General features: G+C 45.3%; 1 protein-coding gene and 1 pseudogene across 7 annotated transcripts in view; both read right to left on the reverse strand.

Annotated features, from left to right (window-relative positions):
* The window catches only part of LOC139268010 (ceramide transfer protein), a 188,789-nt gene extending 171,479 nt beyond the window's left edge, over window positions 1-17,310 (reverse strand). For 4 of the 7 annotated variants that reach the window (XM_070886026.1, XM_070886003.1, XM_070885996.1 and 1 more), the window contains exons 1-2: window positions 17,060-17,309; window positions 16,137-16,271 (exon numbers count right to left, since the gene is read on the reverse strand). In XM_070886026.1, the coding sequence (XP_070742127.1) occupies window positions 16,137-16,271; window positions 17,060-17,152 (228 nt within the window). In that variant the 5' untranslated portion in view covers window positions 17,153-17,309. Of the gene's footprint in view, window positions 1-16,136; window positions 16,272-17,059 lie in introns of all 7 variants that reach the window. The other 3 variants (XM_070886017.1, XM_070885986.1, XM_070886009.1) reach the window with 2 other exon arrangements.
* Window positions 10,577-13,352, reverse strand: LOC139261185 (late histone H2A.L3-like; annotated as a pseudogene).
* Window positions 17,311-20,556: the final 3,246 nt, after the last annotated feature.

Consider the following 20,556-nt stretch of genomic DNA (forward strand, 5'->3'; position numbering starts at 1 on the left):
GTTGGTAATCGGCTCGAGGTCCCATAGACGTCTAAACTTCGGCGGTGTGTTAGTTAATTCATCACCAACCCACTGATAGGCTGGAAAGCCTACGACGCGAGACCCCAGTAAAGAAATTAGTACTATGGCAGCAGAAGATAGGAGCAAAGAATTGCCTATAACTATTAAAGGCGGGCGGGCATCACCTGAGGTTTCGATAGACGAAATCCTCCAACAGCTGAAAGAATACATAGAGCAACAATTCGACTTATCTAAAACCTATATCAAGATTGAACAAAAGTATGGAACCTCCAAAGGACAATGGTGCTTGGACGAGATCAAAAGGGTCTGGGGAAAAACGACCCGTATGAAAAATAAAGAACGAACCAGATGGTCCTTAGTCGTTATGAGACAGATCCGACAGCGGAATGAAATTATAACGCGTTCCCAACATGATAGGGACCTGAACAGTAGAAAGGACCAATTGCAAGCGGTTTGTGAACAGCTGCAACCGAAAAAGCTTGAACTTGAAAAGTTGGAAGCGGAAGTTAAAGATCTTAAAGGTGAAATTAAAGAATGGGAAAAATCATTAGGTCACGAGACAATAATAGGAAAAGGAAAATGTATCGGTCAATTCCCAGGGTACCCATGTTTGGATAAATTAAAAAGTGCAAACCCGAAGACACGACCAAGGAATAGATACGGTTTCGGAGTCCTTCGACGATACAGGGTCGGAGGATGAAGAATTAGGGGTGTGTTTCGCCCCATTAAAAAAAAACGAGTTGTAATCAAATCAGGAGAGACTGTGGATGAGGACGGAACCAAAAAAACAAAGAACAGGGTGTACGCAAAATATTTAGTTCATGATCCAGCAGACCCAGAGAAAATTGATAAATGGTCCAAGGAGTTGCCCAATCCAAAGAAAGGGGGAGTGAAAACGTGGGACCAATTGGACCGCTTAAGAAATATATATCAACTTCATCCCTGGGACAGAGTGCAAATTTTGACCATAATGGTGCCAAAAACACAGGGAAGAAAATTGCACGACAAGGTAGAAGTAGTTTTGGGGCAGGATGAGCAAGAATTAGACGCAGGGTGGGAGGCGATTAAACACTGGCTGCAAGCCTTCAGTCCAGCTAAGACAGACTGGGGAAAAATTGCAGCCTGCTAACAGAATGGAACAGAGGAGGTCCTGGAGTATGACGAGCGGTTTAGATACACGTGGCTAGAACATTCGGGTATGAATAATATGGATGAGGAAATGGATGAACAAGAGTTTGGACCCCTGAAAGCAGCTTTCGTGGCAGGTCTAAAGCCAGAACTGTCCAAAATGCTTAAGGTAATGTTACCGGGTTGGGAAGGTAGAGGAACTACCTTTGCAGCGTTGGTGGATCGATGTAACCAATTAGATAGGGATATGGGAGCTAAAGTCCGATCTGTGCAGGCTATGGGATGGAAATCCCAGGATTCCGATAAACAGTTATTGGGAAAATTACCCGGAAAATGTCATTATTGTGGGAAAGGTGGTCACTGGGCCAAGACGTGCAGAGCGAAACAGCAAGGTCACGGCTGGGGAAGAGGACGCAGCCAGGGATACAATTCAGCCAACAAACCAGGCTTGTCACAAGATAACGACCTCATCGAAGCATTTAAGCAACTGACAATACAACAACAGAGTTACTTGGGATAGCAAAAAACGATTAGAGCCCGCCCTGCCCCGCTCCTTGCACTAATACAACAGAGGGGAGATGGGCTATACATAACTGAGGGTGGACGATAAGGATGTGGACTGTCTTTTAGACACGGGCGGAATTAACATGCTTACCCCTACAATATGCAAACTTTTTGCCGTTGGATGGTAGGGCACGTACAGCCGATGGAGTTGGGGGCCATAAAATGGAAATTAAAAAGGACAACACTGGTACTTATAGGGCTGGGTCCACATGAACTAACCACACCGGTCTGGATAGGCCCAGTAGATCAACCCCTTTTGGGAATGGACGTTCTAATCAAAGTAGATTCATCGCTGCATTTCGAGGATGGTCGGGTGACATGGTCAATTAGAACTTTGAAGAAAGAAGAATTGAAGGAACACCCGATATGGCTAAAGATAAGAACGATTGAGCCGACTCCAGATGGAGCCTGTGTCATTTATCGGGATCAAGCCTCCATTCACTAAACAGTATCCCATCAGTCCAACTGCCATCGCGGGAATCTTACCGGTTATTCAGCAATTGGAGAAACAAGGGATACTTATTAAAATGCATAGCTCCTCCAATAGCCCCGTGTGGCCGGTACAGAAATCTAATGAGACTTGGCGTTTGACTGTCGATTATAGGAAAGCTAACCAGTGTATTGATCAAAAAGCTCCTTTGGTCGCAGATCTCTCCACCATTTTTAATGCCCTCAAACCGGAACATCAATATTTCTCGGTTATCGATATGGCCAACGGATTTTGGTCATTGCTTTCACTGTCCAAGGACAGCAGTATACTTGGACCCGGTTACCGCAGGGTTTCCACAAAAGTCCTGCGGTATTCCACATGGCTTTACAAAGCCATTTGCGGGAATTACCTCCAGTCATCCACAATCATCCAATATGTAGACGATAACGTGCTAGCTTCAAAGACGGAAGAACAGCATGAACAAGATCTACGAGCTCGACTGGACCACCTTTGGATGAAAGGACATAAAGCCAGCATCGACAAAGCACAAATATCCCAAGAAGAGGTTGTATACCTGGGACAAAAGATTTCACAAGGAAAGAGAGAACTGACCCAGGATAGAACTGCAGCCATTCGGGCTGCTAAAAAACTCACCACTATTCAGGAACTAAGGTATTTTTTGGGATTGTGTAACTTTAACAGAAATTGGATTGATTCCTTCACAGTTTGCTCAGCCATTGAATTATATTTTAAAGGGGAAACGTGCCTCTAAAGAAGCCATCACCCTCACTAACAGCAAGAGGTCTTCCTGAGTTTGAAAAAGGCTGTGTGTTCGGCACCAGCTCTGGGAATCCCCGACAGTGGTAAGACATTTACCCTGTTTGTCCATGAGAAAGAAGGATACATGACAGCTATACTGACACAAGAACATGGGGATCTGCAAAGACCTATTGGCTATTATTCGGCAAAACTGGATGCGGTAGCCCTCAGATGGGGAAGTTGCCCAAGGGCCATGGAAGCTACATGTCGAGCGGTAATGATCACTGCGGGTCTAGTCCTCGACCAAAAGCTGATGGTCAAGTGTCCCCACACCGTACACGCTTTGCTGTCTATGAATAGAATGTCTCAGGTGACAGCAGATAGATGGAACCGCTGGACAGCAGTTTTGGAAGCTCCTAATTTCCATATCGTCCGGGCCAGCCCGGTTAATCCCGCAACTATGCTCCTGATGTCAGAATCGAGGGAGCAAAGGGGGGGGGGGGGGGGGGGGTGGGGAGGGCCGGGAAAGAATGTGAAGAGCATGGCTGCGTGGAGATTTTAAAAGAAACAAAAGAAGCAGCCTTAGCAGCAGAGGAGCCTCTACACAACCCAGACCTCATCCTGTTTACAGATGGTTCCTCCTTTGTTGACAATGGTACCAGAAAAGCAGGATGGGCAGTTACAACCTTATATGAGGTAGTGGCAACAGGATGTTTACCCTCAGGAACGTCAGCACAACAGGTCGAGTTACGGGCCCTGTCAGAAGCATGTCAAATAGCAGAAGGACAGACAGCTAAAGTCTACACAGATTCAAGTTATGCTTTTGGAGTCGCTCACGACTTTGGTCTGTTATGGCGGAAAAGAGGATTCCTCACTGCTGCTGGTACATCTATCCGAAATGGAAAAGTCGTCCGAGACTTACTAGAGGCCATACAATTACCTCAGGAAGTGTCCATCCTGAAGTGTAAGGCCCATACCATGGAAAATACCACAGAAGCACAGGGAAATGCCCTCGTCGACCAGGCAGCTAAAGATGCCACCTCACAGGCACTCTCCCAGAAGAACCAACACAGATGTGCAGATTGAAAGCACTCAGGACTCTGACACGAGACCTTGAAACAATGCAAGGCGAGTGCTCCAGAGAGGAAAAATGAACATGGATTGAGGCAAGAATTAAGCTATGCGAAGATGGTGTCTGGAGACAAAGTTACCGATAAGCCAGTCGCGCCACAAACGCTTATGCCTTTTTTAACCCAACAGATCCACTCGTGGGGACACTTGGCCTCACAACAGATGACGGCACGGTTCCAGAAAAGCTGGAATTGGGGATTTACAAAACATGCCCAGCTGTTAGCAGACCGTTGTGCGGTCGGCCAGAAAAATAATTCTGGACCCATCACGGTAATGTCCCAACTGAGGCCCCCTGCCCCTGTCAGACCATTCCAGTATCTGCAGGTTGATTATACATCTCTCCCTCCATGCCAAGGATACACCAACATTCTTGTCTTGGTCGACAGATTCTCTGGCTGTGGCTCTTTTAGTTGGGACAGCTTCTACCCATCTAATCACACTGCAAAGATCTTGTGTAAGGATTACATTCCCCGATGGGGAGTACCGAGTAGCATTGACTCAGATCAGGAAACACACTTCACAGGTGCTGTCTGCCAAGAAGTCTGTAGGTTACTGAACATTACATGGGATTTACACTGTCCTCATCACCCACAATCATCAGGACAAGTAGAGCGAATGAATCGAACTTTGAAACAACAGCTTGCCAAATATCACCAAGAAGGAACACCATGGCCCCAGGCACGACCAATAGTGCTATGTAGCATAAGGGCAACCCCGAACAGAACTACAGGTCTAAGCCCATTTGAAATTATAACAGGAAGACCCATGTCGCTGCCAGGGACTATTGATTTACGGAAAGCTGATGTTCACTTAAATGAGTGACACTTTGTTATCATACTGTCAGAACCTAACCAATGCTATTAGTTCTGTTTCCCGACAGGTATTGGCAGCTTGGGGTAATACACCCGAAGGAGGACACGACATCATCCCGGGAGTCTGGGTGTATGTGGAATAAGTTGCATAAAGAACCTTTGGGTGCCAAGTGGGAGGGACCTTACCAAGTATTATTGACCACCCAGGCAGCTGTTAAAAGTCCAAGGAAAGATTCACACCTCACATGTTAAACGAGCACCCATAACTGAAGCTGAAATCTGATGACAATTACTTTTTGGCAAAAAGTATAAATTTACTATACTACTGACTGCAGGTATTCTAGGCATTTGCCTACTTCTTATTAGCCGGCCCTCTGCACCAAAGGGAAATAGTAGCATACCCAGAGAATTACGTGTAAATACTTTTTTTATATATGTCATACATTTATGCCAAACAAAGTAACATTTCTAGTTGTTGAGTGTTGCACATATATCCCAGATAGCTCGGAAGAAATTACCCACTTAGCGGAGCATATCCAAAAGGAGGTAGAAAAACTTAAGCAACCCCCATCATTCACTTTGTGGAGCGGAGCCACTGAATGGCTAGGTTCAATAGGAACTTCATTGGTGGAAGGTTTAATTCTATTCGTTGTAATTATTTTACTTTTATATTGTTTGTTAATGTTGATTCAATGTTGTTGCAACCAGGTGGCTGTAGCTGCTGTCCCGCAGGTGAGATTCCTTGCAGGTCCCAGCAGGCTGTCTGTACGTGGCACAGGGGTACGTTATGCTTAAGGGAAGGTTGTTTGCTGGTTGAATTAAGATATTGATTTGGATTAAATTGGAATGAGGTTAATTAACCTACTAAAACCAGACTTCCATTATGGCCACGATGGAATTCGGGTTGATGTAAATTTGGGTTGAAGCTGCTTGTCCGGACATGCGGCGAAACACCAACAAATTTTAGAAGGAAACTCGATTAACATGTATGAAATTATTTTGTAGAATGTTTAACCAGTGATACCTGATGTTTTATGATTCAGTTTGTGAAAGAATCAAAGGGGGGATTGATAGAGAATTCAAACAGACTGCAAAGTTGAGAAAACACAGACCCTTGCCTACGTCAGAGTGAGTACATTGCATTAAGACATCAAATTGACATTTCAGGACTTTTGGCAGCGAGCCAATTATGGGCTAACAACATATCAAGTGAGCCAATAAGGTCAAAGGGGGAGAGGTCACGATTGTAAATTGATCCAGGATAAGTACAGCCATTTTTTGTCATGTGTTTCAGAAGGACAAAGTACCTGGCATAAGGCCAGCCACTTGTTGCAGCTGCCAGAATAAAGTTATGTTAAACTATTACCTGAGTTCGCATCTCATTGAAAATTTAAGAGATCAAACAAACAGATTTTATTTTTCAAAAGGGGGAGAGACCGGCCACTTACGCCTGTTTTGCAAGTTTAGGCAGCGAAAACTTACTTCAAACTAACTTAGAATGCAGTCAATGTAGATTTTTGTACACTCAGAAAAACCTTGCCCTCTCTTAGAAAATCAGGCATAAGGAACGAGATGGGGGGGGGGGGGGGGGCGAGGGCAGAAAGGGGAGTTTACAAACATGAAACACATCACTTTTACCAATAAAGAGCCATCATCAATAATAAATGATAAATAAATCAAAAAAAATAGAAAAAAAAAATTAAAAATCAGTAAAGAAAAAATTAAGTTTCTACTTACCGACTGCAGCACCGGGAGCCCTCCAACAGCGTGCTGGGATGGCCCACCCCCTCCCCTGAGTGTCTGTGTCTCTCCCTCTCTGACTGTCTGTCAGTGTCTGTTTCTGACAGCAGGGGTGGGGGGGGGGGGGGGGGTGGTGTGGTGCGGAAGAGGAAGAGGAAGAGGAACGGGGGGGGGGATGGATGAGGAGGAGGAGGAAGAATGGGGGGGGATGGAAGAGGAGGAGAGGAAGTGGGGGGGGATGGAAGAGAGGAGAGGAAGGGGGGGGGGATGGAAGAGAGGAGAGGAAGGGGGGGGGATGGAAGAGAGGAGAGGAAGGGGGGGATGGAAGAGAGGAGAGGAAGGGAGGGGGGGGATGGAAGAGAGGAGAGGAAGGGAGGGGGGGGATGAAAGAGAGGAGAGGAAGGGAGGGGGGGGATGAAAGAGAGGAGAGGAAGGGGGGGGGGATGGAAGAGAGGAGAGGAAGGGGGGGATGGAAGAGAGGAGAGGAAGGGAGGGGGGGGGGGGGATGGAAGAGAGGAGAGGAAGGGAGGGGGGGGGATGAAAGAGAGGAGAGGAAGGGGGGGGGATGAAAGAGAGGAGAGGAAGGGGGGGGGATGAAAGAGAGGAGAGGAAGGGGGGGGATGAAAGAGAGGAGAGGAAGGGGGGGTGGAATGAAAGAGAGGAGAGGAAGGGGGGGGGGATGGAAGAGAGGAGAGGAGGGGGGGGGGGGGGGGGGGGAGAAAGAGAGGAGAATGAGGGGGCTGAACGGGCCCAGCCGACAAAAGGAAGCCGGACCGAAGACTTCGGGCAGGGCCCGCCCCCAGCAAGATGCCGGGCGGGCGGGCCCCACCGAGGACGTGCAGGGGGGAGCAAATCGGACCTTGAGGGATGGGGATCTTCACCACCCCAGTGAGCTCATTCGGCCAGGGATAGGGGTGGTGAAGATCCCCATCCCTCAAGGTCCGATTTGCTCCCCCCTGCACGTGTTTCCCGCCCCTCCCACACAGCCTCGGGGGCCTGGAGCTACTGCACATGCACACACACTCTTGTGCGCACGTGGAGAGGTCCCAGCCGTGTTTTCAGCGCCGGGACCTGGCTCCGCTTCTCACAGCTTGTGCTGCACTGCGCCAAGTGCCTGGAACGTTCCAGCAGCGGGGAGAATACACAGTTAAGTTTTAGGCACGGTTTTGAGCGCGGAAATCAAGCGTGACTCGCGGGGCTGTGCCGTTCTCGGCACGGCCTGAAACTTGACACCAATAATTCTAACTTGAGTAATTAAATCTAAGTTAGTTTAGAAGGAATACTCTGGACTTTTCTACAAAAAGATGAGTCAGGTACAAGTTGTTTGAGACTAAAAAATGAAGGAGCTGAAAAGGTCACATGAAAGATCTAAAATGCAGACAGTTTGACCTTATGACGTTAATTCCTTGCTTAGGTACAGTTCCATAAGAACAAAAGAACATAAGAAATAGGAGCAGGAGGCGGCCATTTGGCCCCTCAAGCCTGCTCCACCATTCAATAAGATCATGGCTGATCTGATCCTGGCCTCAACTCCACTTCACTGCCCGCTCCCCATAATCCTTAACTCCCCCATCATTCAAATATCTGTCTATCTCCAGCTTAAATATATTCAATGACTCAGCCTCCACAGCTCTCTGGGGTAGAGAATTCCAAAGATTCACGACCCCAGAAGAAATTTCTCCTCATCTCAGTTGTAAATGGGCGACCCCTTATTCTGAAATTATGCCCCCGAGTTCAAGATTTCCCCAGGAGGGAAAACATCCTCTCTGCATCTACTCTGTCAAGCCCCCTCAGAATCTTATGTTTCAATAAGATCACCTCTCATTCTTTTAAATTCCAAGGAGTATAGGCCCAACCTTTCTTCATATGACAACCCCTTCAGCTCAGGAATCAACCTCATGAACTTTCTCTAAACTGCCTCCAATGCAAGTACAATGAGACCAAAACTGTGCACAGTACTCCAGGTGTAGTCTTTCCAACACCCTATCCAGTTGGAGCAAGATTTCCCTACTTTTCTACTCCATCCCCTTTGCAATAAAGGCCAGCCTTCCATTTGCCTTCCAAATTACTTGCTGTACCTGCATACTAACTTTTTGCATTTCATGCACAAGAATCCCCAGATCCATCTGTACTACAGCATTTTGCAAATGCTCTCAATTTAAATAATAATTGGCTTTTTTTAATTTTTCCTACCAAAGTGGATAACCTCACATTTTCCCACATTATAGTCCACCTGCCAAATTTTTGCCCACTCAATGAGCCTATCTATATCCCTTTGTAGATTCTTGGTGTCATCCTCACAACTTGCTTCCCCGCCTACCTTTGTAGGTTACGCTGGATGAGACACTCGGTCCCTTCATCCAAGTCATTAGTATAAATTGTAAATAGTTCTTTGAGGATGTAACGAGCGGTGGAGAAAGGAGAACCAGTTGATGTCGTATATTTGGATTTCCAGAAAGCATTCGATAAGGTGCCACAAACGGTTACTGCACAAGGTAAGAGCTCACGGAATGGGGGTAATATATTAGCGTGGACAGAGGATTGGCTAACTAACAGAAAACAGAGAGTTGGAATAAATGGGTCATTTTCAGGTTGGCAAACTGTAACTAGTGGGGTGCCACAGTGATCAGTGCTGGTGCATGAGCCATGAGCAATCACTCTCCAGTAGCTTGCCCATGTGACTATTATAGATGTGCAAGCATTGAAAGCAAGTGTCATCATCATAGGTAGTCCCTCGAAATCAAGGAAGATCTAAAGGAGAGTTCGCAGGTGACTGTACAGCCCAATACAGGAATTACAGTGTCACATGTGGGACAGACAGTGGTGGCAGGAAGGGGAAGGTGGGGAGTCTGGTTTGCCGTACACTCCTTCCGCTGTCTGCGCGTGATTTCTGCATGCTCTCGGTGACGAGACTCGAGGTGCTCAGCATCCTCCCAGATGCTCTTCCTCCAATTCGGGCGGTCTTGGGTCAAGGATTCCCAGGTGCCAGCGGGGATGTTGCACTTCATCGAGGAGGCTTTGAGGGTGTCCATGAAATGTTTCCTCTTCCCACCTGGAGCTCGCTTGTCGTGTATGGAGTTCAGAGTAGAGCACTTGCTTTGGGAGTCTTGTGTTGGGCATGTGGACGATGTGGCCCGTCCAACGGAGCTGAAGAAATGTGGCAAGTGCTTCAATGCTGGGGATGTTGGCCTGAGCGAGAAGATGTTGATGCATCTATCCTCCCAGTGGATTTGCAGAATCTTACGGAGGCTGCGATGGTGGTACTTCTCCAGTGCTTTGAGGTGTCTATTGTATATGGTCCACGTCTCTAAGCCATATAGTAGAGTGGGTATCACTACTGCCCTGTAGACCATAAGCTTGGTGCCAGATTGGAGGTCCTGGTCTTCAAACACTCTCTTCCTCAGGTGACCGAAGGCTGCACTGGCACACTGGTGGTGGTGTTGGACCTCATCATCGATGTCTGCCCTTGCTGATAGTAGGCTCCCGAGGTATGAAAAATGGTCCATGTTGTCCAAGGCGGAGCCGTGGATTTTGATGACCAAGTGGGTAGCGAGTGTAGGTGGGTTTTAGCAGGGGTTCTCAACTAAGGGTCCGCGAAAAGATTTCAAGCGGTCTGCTAAATCAGCATATTTCAAGAATAAAATCTTTAAAAATCCCACTGTGAGCAAGGTCAGCAAAAAAAAAAAGACTAAGACTTATCACTACCGATTTCAGTAGTGCCTCGTTTATTACCAAGAATGAAATCTCAAAATAGGCTATATATTAGTTTTTAAAAACCCACCTCCAAAAAAAAGTTTCATTCAGTGCACCGATGCAGGATTGGGCCAATGTTGAAGCAGAGGAGATCCACTCCCCTCAGATCAGTTAGTGAGTTGGCAGCAGGTTACTTTCCCAGCAGGCCATGCGGCATGCACCCTGCTACCCGCCATGTTTAAATCAGTTAAGCGGAGCAACAAGTCCGTGGAATTTGATGTCTGTTACTCGGCTGACTTCACTTTTCGCTCTTTATGCGGCTGCTTTTCTTGGGCAGCAGCACAGCCTGGATATTAGGCAGCACCCCGCCCTGAGCGATGGTCACTCCTCCCAGCAGTTTGTTGAGCTCTTCGTCGTTGCGGACGGCCAACTGCAGGTGCCTGGGAATGATGCGGGTCGTCTTGTTGTCGCGGGCCACGTTGCCAGCCAATTCCAGGATTTCAGCGGTCAGGTACTCGAGCACAGCAGCCAGATAGACCGGGGCTCCGGCACCCACACGCTCAGCATAGTTCCCCTTTCGCAAGAGCCTGTGAACACAGCCCACCGGGAACTGCAGTCCGGCTTGGGATGAGCAAGACTAGGCCTTGGCCTGAACTTTCCCGGCGCCTTGACCTGAACTTTCCCGGCGCCTTGACTGCTGCTCGTCAGTGGCAGCTGTTTACAGAGCCCAACATGGCACGGGCGGCTGATCAAACTGCCCGCTGCCACCGGGGGCTCACGGTCCTGGGTCATCACTCACACGAGGTGAGGACGGCCATGAATGTTGACTTCTTAAAATATACATACACACATATATATGTGTATGTACACCATTTTGCATTGAGAAGTGAGCGTGGTGCTTGGGTGCACATCAAATATGGTGATCCATCTGACTTTCTGTTGTGGGATCTTGCTGTTGGCAAATATGCTGCTGGTTTTTAATCACGTGACAGGAGCCACTCTTAAAAAATAATTGTGTTGTGTGGTGTTACAAGGGGGTCCGTGGAATTTTTAATAACACGGGAAGGGGGGGGGGGGTATCAGAAGCAAAAATGTTGAGAACCCCTGGGCTAGAGGACTGCATGAGTCATCACAACCAACTATGTCAGCCGTGGCTCAGTTGGCAGCACACTCAGCTCTGAATCAGAAGGTTGTGGGATCAAGTCCCGCTCCAGAGACTTGAGCATATAAATCTAGGCTGACTCTCTAGTGCTGCACTGTTGGAAGTGCCACCTTTCAGAAGAAACGTTGAACCGAGGCCGCATCTGCTTACTCGGGTGGACGTAAAAGATCCCATGACACTATTTTGAAGAGGAGCAGGGGATTATCTCCAGTGACCTGGCCAATATTGATCCCTCAAATCAACATCACGAAAATAGATTACCTGGTCAACGAGAGCTTGCTGTGCACAAATTGGCTACCGCGTTTCCTACATTCCAACAGTGACTATACTTTTAAAAAGTACTTCATCGGCTGTAAAAGTGCTTTGAGACATCAGGTGTTGTGAAAGGCACTATATAAATACGTCTTTCTTTTCTTATAACCTTGATCCTCTTCTCACTCAATATCCACACACACAAACCTCCAGCAAGTCAGGATAGAAATTAAGGTTAGAAAGACTGACCAATTTTCCTGCTCTGATCTAGAGCTGCTGAGGCTAACCTGTAATGCCCTGTTGCTGCCTCAACTGAAATCAGCTAATTCACTACAGACTAGGAATTCACTTCCTGGTTTTATAACTCAGCTACTCACTCAACTTTTTGAACCTCGGATCAAATTTTCCAAGTTAAACTGATTTCAAAATCATTTTTGGCACTGTGAATCACAATTGCTCAGAACATGATCCGTTCAGCTCTTGGACCTGGGATCAAAATCAAGTTTCAGTTTGAAAACATCATTCCTTGGTTAAATTTTCTTGTGGGCACAATGCCCAACCACAACAATGTTCAAGATTCAGCAAAAAAAAAATGTAGTTCAAAGATGGTAGTCTCATTCAGGATGACTAGTGCAGGAAATGGAAAACTCTATGCTGGCACAGTCGTAGAATGCTTGGAGGACTCAATGGAGTAGGTCAACAAGTTTCCTCTCCATCTGATCATGATGTACACAGGAAATAAACCGGGGGACACTAGGTTTCTCGCTTGACATGTCTTCATCAGCATCACCTTGGGGGAAGATAACCTCCCAAAACATTTAAAAGTGCATCAATATACAAAATACAACACAAGCTGATCTAAAACTATTTGAACTATATTCCTGCTATTTTGTAACAGGGAAAAGCACATAGATCTAGTAACACCAGGTACATAAAGTGTCATTAGGCTGTATATTGGTACCAAAACTCTATGAAGTTGTATATAATATAATATTCATAGTCTCCTCAAACTGCCCCCACCTCAAACAATGACACAAGTAACTTAATTTCTGTTATATAGCTCAAAATACTCTTTCATACAATCAAAGTTTTATAGCAAAGGAGGTCATTTGATCCATTGCACCTGAAAGAGCTGTCCAGCAGTGTTCCCAACTGAGCAGCTCTAACACTCAAGATGCTAAACACCATCCAGGACAAAGCAGCCCACTTGAGCGGCATCCCAGCGCACCGTGGCTGCAGAGATGCACTGCAGAAACTCACTAAAGCGTCCTCAACAGCATCTCCCAAACCTGCGACCTCCACCACCTAGAAGGACAAAGGCAACAGGCGCATAGGAACACCACCACCTGCAAGTTCCCTCCAAGTCATACACCATCCTGACTTGGAAATAGATCGCCACTCCATCATCGCTGTGTCAAAATCCTGGAACTCCTTCCCCAACAGCACTGTGGGAATACCTTCACCTCAGACTGCAGCGGTTCAAGAAGGCAGCTCATCATCACCCTCTCAAGAGCAATTAGAGATGGGCAATAAATTCTGCCTTGCCAGCGACCCCAACATCCCATGAATGAATTTTTAAAAATCCTCTTTAATCACACCTCATAACTACAACCTCTCAAACCGGTGTCAACTTACTGAATCCCTTCTGTACCCTCTCCATAGCCTTGACATCCTTCCTAGTATAGGGTGCCCAAAACTGGACAATATTCTAACCCTCTCCAGACACAATCTCAGTTTGGAAGCGCACCATTTATTAAATGCTATTACTGTTTTCCCACAATTAAAGTAGCCAAAATGAAAATGTCACACACCCATGATGCATTATTGGAATCCAAGAGGCAACACTGTACATTATCATTATATATAGGTCAAAATACAAGGACTTTTAATGCATCTGCTAAAAAACCAAACTTCAAAAATGTAACACAATCGTTCACTTTGCTAGAACTGCCAAATATTCACTTGAGCTGCTCCCTCCACTCCCCAATTGTGGTAATTTATCCTGGGAAAGGATTCAATGGGGTACCCACAGCCCTCCAATGCCTCAAGAGTGTACTGAATAATTAAGCATTTTATTTTCTTTATTGCTGATGCTGTGTATAATTGGACGTATTAAAGGTTTATTGACTTTTTTAAATAATTCTCATACTTTAACATATCCACCCTTCCAAAACAAACTTCATAATGTAATTAGCAAAGACTTGGTCATAACAGAGAACAAATACAACAATAGTCACTGCAATATCTTGGCACCAGTTACATATTCAGCTCTCTCAATAGTTTAGTCTGTGAGAACAGAATGTGAGCTGGAACAGCCACACCCGAGACCAAGAGGGTCTCATATTTAACTAATGCCTGTGCAGAGTCCACTAACTACAGCAATAGTAGAGGCGTTTCAAGTAAGCAGCAGCGAAGGTGGAGAACTGGTCGTCACTTCAGATCATTAATCAGTGATCTCTTTAGGAAAATACAACTACATTTGACTCAGTCATCTTCCCATGACTGAACAGCACATCAGCTAGACTCTCATGAAAAGTGGTCACTTGGACAAATAACTGGAGTGCTAACAAACTCTAGCATAAGTCACTGATTTCAAGAGAAAGAAATTGAAGGGAAAAAAAAGATTACAATTTTAATGAACAGCGCTTTAACCTACTTGAAACGTGCACACTTTTAATTAGACTTGTTTAGGCTAAGCAGTTTGTACAACATTAAATTGTTAAGTACACAATTTTACTGCTTCAGTTAAGCATGCCGAGTACACCAATACCTGTATTATTTATTGAAAATAAACTACTCGAACAGCAAGTACACACGAATAATGTCTCATTTTGGAAAGGAAAATAGTATAAAAAGAGTACTTCCATAACTTTCAGAGAACTACTCACACTCAACAGCAGACAATACTTTTTCTAACAACATTTCAAGAAAGTGTTTGCAGGCCAATACAAACTATGTCACACCCTTAACTGAAGAAGTCGGAGCAGCTCCATAGAGTGACTGCCAAGAATGCAGCAAAATGGGACTGGCTGAGTACTTTCGCCGCAACAATACCTTGTCCATTGAGGACTTTTAACCATTTAAATTTAATTTGATTTTTTTTTTTTAAAAGTAATCAGGCAAGTGTTTTAATAGAACATAATCACTGAATAAATCAGTAGTAACTGTTCACAAGGATGCCCGCCCTCCAAAGTAAAGATGCTAGAAATTAACCCAGACAACTTAGGACAGGTGAACAGGCCATTTCAGAATTATTTGAAGTGGATATAGATAACTTTAAAAACCCCAATTAAAACAAAAAACAATGCAATTTCAGATTCCTACAGCTATAAAAAGGTTTGGAAATTATTTAAAATATTTTATTTTTGCCTGCGCATGGTCACCACTATGTTCAATCCTCATCAACATTGCTATTCCATAATCAGTCGAACAAGACACACACTTCAGTTAAACATGAATCCCCTGCCACCACCCCTCTCTGATGCACCTACATTACAAGAAAAATGTTGAAAAACTGGATTTGAACATACATCTCCCAGTTGAACAGACTAATACTGTCATTGCTATATTACCCTATTACACGTTCGCTTCGTGATACGAGAATGCCCTGAATGGTATATTGTAATGACTGTTATAACTGAAATGTGCTTGGTGTGGATGATGCAGCAGTACAACATTAGAATGAAATAAGGCAACCTCAAATCCACAAAAAGCAAGTTCCAAACTTCAACTTTGCTGCCAAGTGGCTGCCATGCAATTTCCCACAAGGAAGGGAAAATAATCTAGACGGAGTCACTCTTAATTATCTTCTAGCTTCCTGATTTAAGAGCATTAAAGGCCTGAGATAATTATCGCCTATCAAATTGAACCATAGCACAACACATTATTAATAATGCATGAATAGTACAAGTTACTACCTAGTTTCCAATCACACTTTCTTCTTACATTTCCTACATTACAACAGTGACTACACTTCAAAAGTAATTCATTGGCTGTAAAATGCTTTGGGACATCCTGAGGTCATGAAAGAGGTGATATTAAATGGAATTTTTCTACAGTCAGACCCATTAGAAGACTGGGGACAAGGTTAATACATCATTGCTGATGAAATGCTAATTTTCTACATATTCAAGTAAAATTAAACTGAGGCTGTTCAGATGACCATAGTAAACTGCAGAATGGTCAAAGTCCCAATAGCTACTACCTGAATTCATGAATTAGAAAAGGAAGCTGAACAAGTCAATCCAATCAGCTCTTTCAACATAAAGCCAGCAGACATTTTTTAAAAGAGTATAAAAATTAATAATTCATAAATTGGGGGATACATTGATGACAACTGACCAAGGAAATGTTAGTGGAGCAAATTTATTATATATTGTGTAATGAAAGTCGATTGTTCAAACCAAAGAGAGCAAATTTTAATATAAAAACTTAGCAAACTTACAGTAATGACAGCCTTGCTCAGACAGAGTGATCCCCTACAACCGTACTCCGTTTCATCCTCAGATTTATAGTAACTCAGAGTATTGGTTTTTAAAACCACCCATCGGTCCTGCCAGCCATGGATATAGTTGGTCCACTGAAAATACATTGAAATAAATACGATAAATACGTAGTGAGACACCTGAATATAGGCTAGATATATTTATATTATACCACCGGATAAAAAATCTAATTCATTATTTTCGGCATTCTAGAAGATGAATTTATTCTACAAACCCTGAGCAAGCGCATTCCCAAGTAATCCAGCTTTACTCAAGTGCAACCAAATCGAGGAGGTGGGCGCATTACTCACTCCAGCGCCAGTGTTGCAACAACACGAACACGCCCGAGTTCACAGTAAAGTTCAAAAAAGGCTCCAACACATCAGCCAGCCTACCGGGTCCACACACTTCGGACTCGGGTCAAACAGAGCAAAATCTAACAGAATACAACTTTTACTGCGATACAAATAAAACGCATGGGGCTGTCAAAACAAAACAGCATCCGTTTCATTTTTTTTAAAGCAGCAGCCGATAACACAGTAAACAGAGTCAAGCTCTGTGTTGTGGCAATAACTTTTGCCGTAATATTGAGTTTATAATGATCACCCAGCGAGCGGCTCTCGCCCGATCAGCGCTGAGGGAGACTGACAGGCCTCGGGGCTTGAGCTGGCGCCTCTCCGTTACCGGGGAGACGGCGAGGAGCAGCCGAGGATTTGATCATCTATCATGGGACTGTCCCGCTCCCGCCGGGGTCCCGCTCCGGGGAGAGGGGCTCTGATTGACCGAGCTGAGGCTCCCTCCCGGACACACTCACAGCGGGAGTGTGGGGGCTACACACGGAGTGGAGCTGTGGCCCGTCTGTGGGCGCTCCGGCGGCGCTCACCTTGCTCAGTATCCCGCACAGCTCAACAGGCGGCCCGGACTCCGTGTCCAGATCCTCTTCGGAAGAAGAATTCCAGCTCTGGTTATCCGACATTGAGAGACAGAGAGGGAGAGGCGGGCAGGGCAGAGGCCGGGAGCTGGGCTCGGTCCTCGGGATCTTTTCTCGCGGCTGCGGCTCCCACTCGCAGTGCAGCTCAAATCGCCGCCATGTTGGTGACGTCGCGTGCGGGGCGCTGGCTGCTCGTGACGTGGAGCCCAGATCTGGGTCAAGGTTCGAGGCGGCAGTCTCACTTCGCTGCAAGCGTCACCACAACAACAACTTGCAGCGCCAGCCGGGCTCGCTTGGTGGGCGCGTAAATCACGTTGCTGATCAAGGGTCCGCCTCTGAAGAAACCTCTCCTGCTGCCTAACCCGTGATCGACCAATAAGGGTGCACGCACAGAGAAATTGCTCGAAAAGTAATATAATAAACTGTGAGGTTTAATCAATTCCATGAAGCTAAATCAAAAATATTATTATCCATGTCAGTTAGACACTCTATACCTGCGGTGCCCACTCCTCGTGGAAGGCCCAGAGCGTTGCCTCTACAGATGTCAAGTTTGCATTGACCATTAAGGGGTGCCACAGTGCCATAGAAACATAGAAAATAGGTGCAGGAGTAGGCCATTCGGCCCTTCGAGCCTGCACCACCATTCAATATGATCATGGCTGATCATGCAACTTCAGTACCCCACTCCTGCTTTCTCTCCATACTCCTTGATCCCTTTAGCCATAAGGGCCACATCTAACTCCCTTTTGAATATATCTAATGAACTGGCATCAACAGCTTTCTGTGGTAGAGAATTCCACAGGTTCATAATTCTCTTGAGTGAAGCAGTTTCTCCTCATCTCGGTCCTAAATGGCTTACCCCTTATCCTGAGACTGTGACCCCTGGTTCTGGACTTCCCCAACATTGGGAACATTCATCCAGCATCCAACCTGTCCAATCCCGTCAGAATATTATATCTTTCTATGAGATCCCCTCTCATTCTTCTAAATTCCAGTGTGAATATAAGCCTAGTTGATCCAGTCTTCATATGTCAGTCCTGCCATCCCGGGAATCAGTCTGGTGAACCTTCGCTGCACTCCCTCAATAGCAAGAATGTCCTTCCTCAGATTAGGAGACCAAAACTGTACACAATATTCAAGGTGTGTCCTCACCAAGGCCCTGTGCAACTGCAGTGAGTCCTCCCTGCTCCTATACTCAAATCCTCGCTATGAAGGCCAACATGCCATTTGCCTTCTTCACCGCCTGCTGTGCCTGCATGCCAACTTTCAATGACTGATGTACCATGACACCCAGGTCTCGTTGCACCTCCCCTTTTCCTAATCTGTCACCATTCAGATAATATTCTGCCTTCCTGTTTTTGCCACCAAAGTGAACAACCTCACATTTATCTACATTATACTGCATCTGCCATGCATTTGCCCACTCACCGAACCTGTCCAAGTCACCCTGCAGTTTTTTAGCGTCCTCCTCACCGCTCACACTGCCACCCAGCTTAGTGTCATCTGCAAACTTGGAGATATTACATTCAATTCTTGCATCTAAATCATTAATGTATATTGTAAATAGCTGGTGTCCCAGCACTGAACCTTGCGGTACCCCATTAGTTACTGCCTGCCATTCTGAAAAGGACCCATTTATTCCTACTCTTTGCTTCCTGTCTGCTAACCAGTCCTCTATCTACGTCAGTACATTACCCCCAATACCATGTGCCTTAATTTTGCACACCAATCTATTGTGTGGGACCCTGTCAAAAGCCTTTTGAAAGTCCAAATACACCACATCCACTGGTTCTCCCTTGTCCACTCTACTCGTTACATCCTCAAAAAATTCTAGAAGATTTGTCAAGCATGATTTCCCTTTCATAAATCCATGCTGACTTGGACCGATCCTGTCACTGCTTTCCAAATGCGCTGCTATTACATCTTTAATAATTGATTCCAACATATTCCCCACTACCGATGTCAAGCTAACCGATCTATAATTCCCTGTTTTCTCTCCCTCCTTTTTTAAAAAGTGGGGTTACATTAGCTATCCTCCAATCCATAGGAACTGATCCAGAGTCTATAGAATGTTGCAAAATGACCACCAATGCATCCACTATTTCTCGGGCCACTTCCTTAAGTACTCTGGGATGCAGACTATCAGGCCCTGGGGATAAATCGGCCTTCAATCCCATCAAATTTCCTAACACAATTTCTTGACTAATAAGGATTTCCTTCAGTTCCTCCTTCTCGCTAGACCCTCGGTCCCCTAGTATTTCCGGAAGGTTATTTGCGTCTTCCTTAGTGAATACAGAACCAAAGTATTTGTTCAATTGGTCTGCCATTTCTTTGTTCCCCATTATAAATTCACCTGATTCTGACTGCAAAGGACCTACATTTGTCTTCACTAATATTTTTCTCTTCACATATTTATAGAAGCTTTTGCAGTCAGTTTTTATGTTCTCTGCAAGCTTACTCTCATACTCTATTTTCCCCCTCTTAATTAAACCCTAAGTCTTCCTCTGTTGAATTCTAAATTTCTCCCAGTCCTCAGGTTTGCTGCTTTTTCTGGCCAATTTATATGCCTCTTCCTTGGATTTAACACTATCCCTTGTTAGCCACGGTTGAGCCACCTTCCCCGTTTTATTTTTACGCCAGACAGGGATGTACAATTGTTGAAGTTCCTCCATGTGATCTTTAAATGTCTGCCATTGCCTATCCCCGTCAACCCTTTAAGTATCATTCACCAGTCTTTCCTAGCCAATTCACGTCTCATACCATCGAAGTTACCTTTCCTTAAGTTCAGGACCCTAATCTCTGAATTAACTGTGTCACTCTCCATCTTAATGAAGAATTCTACCATATTATGGTCACTCTTCCTCAAGGGGCCTCGCACAACAAGATTGCTAATTAATCCTCTCTCATTACACAACACGCAGTCTAGGATGGCCAGCTCTCTCGTTAGTTCCTCGACATATTGGTCGAGAAAACCATCCCTTTTACACTCCAGAAAATCCTCCTCCATCGTATTGCTACCAGTTTGGTTAGCCCAATCTATACGTAGATTAAAATCACCCATGATAACTGCTGTACCCTTATTGCATGCATTCCTAATTTCCTGGTTGATGCCATCCCCACTACTACTGTTTGGTGGTCTGTACACAACTCCCACTAGCGTTTTCTGCCCTTTGGTGTTCCGCAGTTCTACCCATACAGATTCCACATCAACGGCAGAAAGTTGTACAAATGCCCCCTCTCTGAGGAGACACAACTAAAGCAATCATTTCAACATAAAGTCCTAGCCAAACAAACAGGAAACTTATAAATCTAATTCATAATATTACCAAACACTTTATTCCCTGCTCTAACTGGACTCAATTCTGTGGTAGAGGAAGAATCATTTAGATTTCCTGTTCCTGATTTCTATCCATTGATCTGGGGGGCTGACCAGATTGCCTTTGACAAAG

The sequence above is a fragment of the Pristiophorus japonicus genome, chromosome 1 (assembly GCF_044704955.1).
Source record: "Pristiophorus japonicus isolate sPriJap1 chromosome 1, sPriJap1.hap1, whole genome shotgun sequence".
NCBI classification, from domain to species: domain Eukaryota; kingdom Metazoa; phylum Chordata; class Chondrichthyes; family Pristiophoridae; genus Pristiophorus; species Pristiophorus japonicus.